Raw genomic sequence first — 7,071 nt, 5'->3', positions numbered from 1 at the left:
GCACACACTTCTATCTAGCCACAGACAGAACTCTCCACATCTCATTGACATGTGATTGAGAGCAATCAGAAAACTGGGCATGTGAGTTAGTTAAAGGCTGAAGCTTCAGGGCTTGGGGTTTGGATTTTGTTTTGTTTTGGTTCACCGTGGGCATATAACTATGCTCATGCTTAAAAGGAACAATTTAGTCAAACTGCCTGCTTTGGTGACAAGAAACTGAAATCCGATTTGTCCTGCTTTTATCTCTGACCAGTGCATGGCCACTCTGGCACAGCCTAAGCTGTCTCACAGGCACACCAAAATTATAGCTCTACCTGTCTGGGCCAGAGCATCATGAGCCATGGGGATCTAGACTTTGCCCACCTCTTTCTTCAGATGTCTGGACCAAGCATCCTTCCCCAAGGTCTTTCCCCATCCCTTCCCACCTGTTTCCTGTGAATTGAGCCATGGATCCCAGCACCCATCTCCAGGTATCTCAGAGGCTTCAAACCACCCTTCCCTGCAGCCATCCTCTATATCAGCCCTGCATCTGGGAACTATTCCACTTCATGACACCCAAGAGGTGGAAACTGCAAAAGAAATCTTTATTTTTTTTTTTAACTTTCTCAATATTTACAAAGAACAAAAAGAACAAGTGAAATGCCCCTCCCATCCCCAGCAGATGGCAGCTGAACAGGTGTGTAATGGGTGGCTGTCAGACCAGGGTCCCACTGCCTATGGTCTCCACAGGGACAGGGAGAGGAGTCCCCTGGGGAAGGGCTCCTGTGCCTGGCCCCATAGGCTGCAAGAGTCAAATAGATGCCTGCCTGAGGAGGCCCCTCCCTGAGGCAGCCTGGCTAGATCCCTGCCCAGCTCCCTTCTCACATGGAGAGCTTATCAGAGACCCCATCCTGCAGGCCAAAAAGGGGGGCTGAGGCTGTCCAGCTAGAGGTAGCCGAAGACATTGAAGATGGGAGGAGGCATGGCCGGCTTAGTGGGAATAGGCTTCAGAACCACAGGTCTGTACACTTTGGGCCCTGGACTGTCCACATCCTTGCAGAAGTGGGCCAGCTCCACAGGTGAGGCTGGACTTTTCCTCCACAAGCCCAGACTGGGTACTGGGCCCTGAGGCAGGACCCCTGGAAGGCTGGGGAAGATGGGCTGTCCATGGTACTGGAATGGGCAATAGCTCCAGGCATCAAGGCTGCCTACCAAGGATACCCCAGGCATCTTGAGCGGCTCCATGTCAGCTAGTACCCTTGGGGACATGGGCAGTGGAGCAGTCTCAGGCCCCAGGGACTCCAGACCCTTGCAATTTTTCTTATTCTCATACAGAGATGTCTCCCTGGGGCCTAGGCCCACCTCCAGCCCCATTGGGTAGCTGAGGGTGGGCCTTGGTTCCTCCCAAAATGAAGCAGGCAGCTGTCTCTTCCTCATGGGCAGCTGGCCAGGTCTAGCAGCCTCTGGATTCAGCCCCCCGAAGCTCTGCTCCTTAGAAAGGCACTCCTCCCTGAAGGGGGTCCCCAGGACCTTTTCCTTGCAGCCCCCACCCCCGCCAGGGCTGGATTCGGGACAGGGATGGAGAGGCAGCTGCCCAGGCCTCTCCTCAGGACCCCTTTGCAGGTGAGGCTCTGTCACCCTGCCAGGCAGGCCTCTAGGGAGCCTCGAATACTTCTGAGAGAAGCGCTTGAGTTGCTTCTGCAGGTACTTGCGATGGTCCACAGAGCGGCGGCAGGGCGCAGACTTGTCCAGGGCTGCCTTGATGTCACTGGACGCCAGGTTCACAAAATTCAGCAGCATCTTCACATCGCTGTCAGCTGCCATCACCACGGGAACCGTGCGGGGCTTTCCATGAAGAGTGTGGGCTCTGCTGGGGGCTGGTAGCTCCGAGAAGAGCACGGGGCAGACCTGGGAATGAAAAAGGCAGCTGGAGTCTCACCTTCCCCAGGGCCACCTTCCCCAGGGCCACCAGGACTGAGTGCAAAAAGCTCCCTAACCACGCACCCTTCTGTCCCAAACAGACTCCACAATGGGACACCTGGTAAGTCGTTCAGTATTTCCTGACTGAGATGGGGCAGGTGCCAGCTATTTCGTTTGGTCTTTCAGGATCAGTCGCCCTCTCCTGGAAACTGAGGCTCAGAAAAAGCAAAGCCATCCAGCCACAAGTGGCATGGCTGGGGCTACATCCCCAGCTGGTCGCTTCTCCCACATACTGTGAGGCCAGCATGCACAACTCACCATTCAAGTTTTTATTTTCAAAGCTAAAGAAATGCTCTACAGCAGGCCAAGCCCCCTTCCCCCTCCCTGGTGGTGGCCTCCCCCTCCCACCACCCCGCCCCCTCTGCAGTCCCCTCGCTCCACCCCCAACTCTCACACAGGGCCGGGCAGGATCCCTGTCTAGCACTTAATCTAGACCTGCCTTCAAGGCTCATCTCGGGCTGCCTGCGGCAGGAACTCCCCTGTAGAACCATCTGCAGCAATTTCATGCCTCCTCGGCCACCACCCACAGCACTGTGCCCCTCCCCGAAGGCCCTAGCCCGCTCGCACCCTCCACCCAGCCTGGCCAAACCACTTGGGACTCCACACTGACCGAAGGTGCAGGCTGGGACCCCCGCCAACGTGGCCGGCAGGTTCCCCACCGTAGACCCAGGCAAGCCCGGCGAGCTGGCGTGCAGCGAGCTCCGTGCAGGGTGAGAAGCAGTTGTGCAGCCCTTGAGTGGGCTGAATGGAGGACAAGTCCGGAGCTGGGGGGCCCTCAGGCCAATCAGGAGCGCCTCTCCAGATACAAAGCATCCCAATCAGGCGGCGGAGCCCCGGTCCCACATTCTTTGCCGTCACAAATTGTCACCATGGGGACCATCACAAAAAAAGACAGCTCCCAAATGCAATCATTTCCCGGTAAATTTCTACCCTTCAGCCCCACTTTCCCCGGCCTCCACACACACACACCCCTCCCCTTGACCTCGGTACCCTGGTTTCTTGAGGGAGTAGGGTGTGTGTGTGTGTGTGTGTGTGTGTGTGTGTGTGTGTGTGTGTGTGTGTGCAAAATGTCCAGGATCAAGGAGGGCTGGATGCAGTGGAGACAGGCACCCAACCTTCCCAGATACTCCAGGCCTCCAGCTGCCATGCTCCAGCGCAGACAGACAATCGGATGGGGTAAGCTGGGGTGGGCTGCTTTCCCTCTGCCCTTGAGTGTTGAGCGTGTGCACTCGGACTCTCTTGTCTGCCCTCACATCTCTCGCCTCTTTCCCCACCCTGCCTAAAGGGTCCCCTGCAATGGGTCGAGAGGTGCACTGACGTGGGGAAAGGTAGCCCGGACCGGCTAGCTGAGGGGTGCTGGGATATCCATGGGAAGGGAGCCGGGGCTCTCAGGAATCTTGTCTTTATGTCTGCTTCCTCAATTGAGCTGCACAAAGCCTGAATTGCCCATTCAGTGCGGCTGGACAAAAGGGTGGCGTTGCACGGTCCCCTTGCATTTGTAGTCAAACAGTTAGGGACTTAAATCGAGTCGTCATGATGGAGAAAGAGGTGGACAAAGCCCATAGAATTGCCATCAGCAAACATTTTCCTGTGTCATATTAGCTAGTCTCCATGGCTCCCCCTGGCCCTGGGACAATGGCACAAGTTTGCACACTTGGCTACTGTCACCGTGCCAACGCCGGCAGGGCTGCAAGCAGGGCCGCTCAGTCGGAGCAAGGAAGGGAGTCCGGGCTGCCTTGGCCCTGCCCGCCAACTGCCCAGAGAGAAGGTGAGGCAGATAGCCGCATGGTGAATGAGGCTGCCTGGGAAGTGCTCATGAGGGGCAGGGTCTCCATGCCAGCCAGTTCAGTGCACCCCACACACTTCCTCCCTCCTCCCCGTTCCCTGTCTTCCTGCCACCTTCTCCTTCTGTCCCCCTGTCCGCATACGGGCCCACACCTTCGTACCACAGCCTAAATTATGGCAGACAGAAATGGCTGCATGCCCTCACTCAGGAGTGGTGCCTAGAAGACTGCTGCTGTGGGGATGGGGCACCCTTCTGCAGTAGCCCGAGGATCCCACCTCTGACACCCAGAGCTAGCAGCACATGTCCTCTGAGCAGAGCCGGGGCCAGCACATGTCCTCTGAGCAGAGCCGGGGCACGACAGACAGGGGGTATGTGGGCTGTGATCGTCCCTGTAGCGGCAGCCATCACGTGCTCTGTTTCCTCCGCTGTGCCATTGCTATTGGAATCCCCAGGGCTTGGAAGGGCGAAATTCTGCGTCAGTGTCCCAGCCCGCCCTGACACTGGGCACCATGCTTTCTACTCCAAACTCTTGGTACACTCTGCTGGAGATACACTCTGAGGTTCTGTGGCCACCAGGTGAGACTCCTGCCAGCTTCCCTCAGACCCCATGCATCTGGGACTACCCCTTCATCTCCTACCTTGCTGGGGCATTGCCTCGCATATCCAGCCCTTTTCTGCCTGCCAGTCAGCACCCGGCCTGTGACCTGTGGGCCCGATTCCCTGGAACAAGGCTGCTCCTGAGAATGTTGCCATCAGTAGATCGGCTTCTCGTAAGGTGGCAAGGTGGCAGCGTGCCTGTGCCCTTTAGACACCTCTTTGTACTGTTCTCTCCATGCTTCTCAGGTGAGTGGGTTCTGTGGGAATCCACTCTTAAAAAACCTTTCTAGTCTTGGGGTGGGGTGGGGGATATCTCAGTGGTGAAACCCCAGTATGGCCCAAACCAGACTCTCCTGAGCTCTGAATGTGTGCTGTCCTACCAAGGCTTGGAACAGGGCGGCTTCTTGTTTCCGGAAGTAACTACACAGTCACCGAATAGCTTGCATCCTGTTAACTGGAAACGACTTCTGGTTTCCTTTGTTTGCTGCCCAACTCGAGCCAGGTAAGGGCAGTGAGGGTTTGGCTGCAGGCTTGTTCTAGAATTGTGGAAGCAGAGGTGTCCTTGGCAAAAGACACTTACAGCTGCTGTGACTGGACTGTGATGATGGTCTCGTTTCACCAGCGCTGTGGCACTTGATGAAGGAGGCAGACTCCCGATTGCACCCAGGCAGGAGTCTCTGCCAAGCTCTGACAAGGGCAAGTAAGCTGAGCTGAGGAACTAAGCCAACCAGAGAGCAGGGCCCCCACCTGCCCCTCCTCAGCCCTGTGAGCTGGGGAGCCCTCACTGCCAATACTGCGACCTGCAACCCCTGATCTCAGCAATGCAAAAATCCTACTTGACCTAAGAGTGGAAGGGAATGGATGTTAAACGTTGTCTCCCAGATGCCAGAATTACTGTCCGACAAAGAGCCACTGTCCATGGGCTGGGAATGACAGATCCCTGCTGGCAGCGCATCCCCGTCTTTGGTTGTGACATCCCAATATGCTGTGGCCTGACAGCTGTCAACTGGGGCCAGACCTAATTTCCTCCACCAGGCTGGCTTACTGTGACCACCCCAGCTCTGGGGATGAGTGCAGCCAGCCACTCTGACCTGAAGAACATGTAAAGGCCACTTGGGGTACAGCAGCCCTCTAGAATATGGGGCATGCATCACATGGTGACTTATGTAACCCCTTACGTAACAGCAGCATTTCTATCAAAGTCCTGCCTGCAGCAAGTGTCAACCACAATCAGGCCTGACTAGGGATGGGAGGCGTCGGGCGGAAGTAAGCTCTTTGGGCTGCTGGCATGAGTGCTTCCTGCCCTGGCTGCCCAGCTTCATGGTTGATGGCGACCCCCATTATGACGATGCCCACAGAACGGCTGGGACCTCAGGTGATCATGGGTAGTTGCAGCCTTGTGGTCAGCTCCAGCAGCAACAGAGGCAGGGTGGTGTAATTTAGGAGTCCCAACCTTGGTAAATGCTTTGGTTTCTCCCGATACAAACCAGGGCAGATTTAACCTCACTTACTAGCCTGGGATTTAACCACCTCGCTTGCTATACCCTTAGTATAGCGAGGGGTCAGAGACGGAGTTTAAGGACAGGAGGCTCCAGGTAGAGATGGCACAGCCATTCTTTCTCCATTACTCATGGCCCCAGGAGAGCAGACTTCAGAAAGGAACTCGATGGGCGAGACTGTACACAGCAGGCCTTGTCTGCTTTCTGATGTTGAGGAAAGGAGTTGAGTTTTCATAAGTATGGCATACGGGGTGGGCATGGCTGCTACCCCTGCTCTACAGAGGGCACTGAGGCATGAATGATGAGACTTGCCAAGGAGTGGCCGTGATGGGTTATAAATCCTCATGGCAATGAACTGTGTCTCAAATTCCTTGCCCTTAGGGTGGAGGAGTTGCAGCCCCTGGCAAACTCGATACTGTGATTAAAACTCCTCAAAAAATAAAGAAGAGGCTACCTGGCAGGCAGCCAACACCTTTCCCTCCTCCTCAGTTCTCCACGGAGCTGGATCCAGCTTTCCCTGCGAAGTGAAGCTGGTGTGGTACAAACAGTGTGACAGTTGTGGATTTGTGCCCCAGTGTTCTGTCCCCGCTCGATCCCGGCCCCACGTTCCTGACACTGCCTTGTCCTCCCACCCTCAAACACATCACAGACAGACACTTCACCTTGGCTGTGTCCTCTCCTGCCCTTCGTACGCTGTGCCCTGTCGGGTCAGGCCACTGGCCAGGAATGAAAAGTCAGTTTAATCTCAACTGTCAATTCGGATTTGATTGGTGATGCCTCCAAGGAGCCTTGAGGGATGATTCCAAGGCCAGCATGGAATTTGGAATGCTCTGATCAGCTAGTGATGTCTGCCTTGAGGGTGGATGGAGATGGTCTCTGGGTGCCAGGTCCCTGATCCCAGGTGAAGCTGACAGGACACAAAGCTTGGCTTTATAGTAATCCAACCACTGCAATTTTAGTCAAGCAAACAGAACACTGGAGAAGGGCAGTGACTTATCCACACACACACACCTCCCTTTAACCAGAACCCAGATCTCTTGCTTCCCAGGGCAGAGTGCCTCAGTTCAACTTGACAGGTTTTTGTTTTCCTTGAGATAAGGTTTTACTTTATAGCCCAGGCTGGCCTGGAACATGTGACCTTCTTGCCCCTACAGGCTTAGGGACCATATCAGGCTACACATTTACTAACCATGTTTCAATACCCAGCTGGGTATTAGCCATAGTAAACAT

At 55.4% G+C, this 7,071-nt stretch overlaps 1 protein-coding gene across 2 annotated transcripts; it reads right to left on the bottom strand.

Annotated features, from left to right (window-relative positions):
* Nucleotides 1-565: 565 nt before the first annotated feature.
* On the bottom strand, nt 566-6,623 carry Fam181a (family with sequence similarity 181 member A). Of its 2 annotated transcripts, none has more exons than XM_006990906.4 (2): nt 6,504-6,623; nt 566-1,887 (listed from the first exon to the last, which is right to left on the bottom strand). In XM_006990906.4, the coding sequence occupies exon 2, from the start codon at nt 1,801-1,803 to the stop codon at nt 925-927; it is 879 nt and encodes a 292-aa protein (XP_006990968.1). In that variant the 5' UTR covers nt 1,804-1,887; nt 6,504-6,623; the 3' UTR covers nt 566-924. The 2 variants fall into 2 exon arrangements, with proteins under 2 accessions (XP_006990968.1, XP_042117031.1); XM_042261097.2 differs by lacking the exon at nt 6,504-6,623 and adding an exon at nt 2,570-3,579.
* Nucleotides 6,624-7,071: the final 448 nt, after the last annotated feature.

The sequence above is a fragment of the Peromyscus maniculatus genome, chromosome 14 (assembly GCF_049852395.1).
Source record: "Peromyscus maniculatus bairdii isolate BWxNUB_F1_BW_parent chromosome 14, HU_Pman_BW_mat_3.1, whole genome shotgun sequence".
Taxonomy (NCBI): Eukaryota; Metazoa; Chordata; class Mammalia; order Rodentia; family Cricetidae; genus Peromyscus; species Peromyscus maniculatus.
Note: the sequence above shows the minus strand (reverse complement) of the source record. Positions and strands in the feature narration are given on the sequence as shown.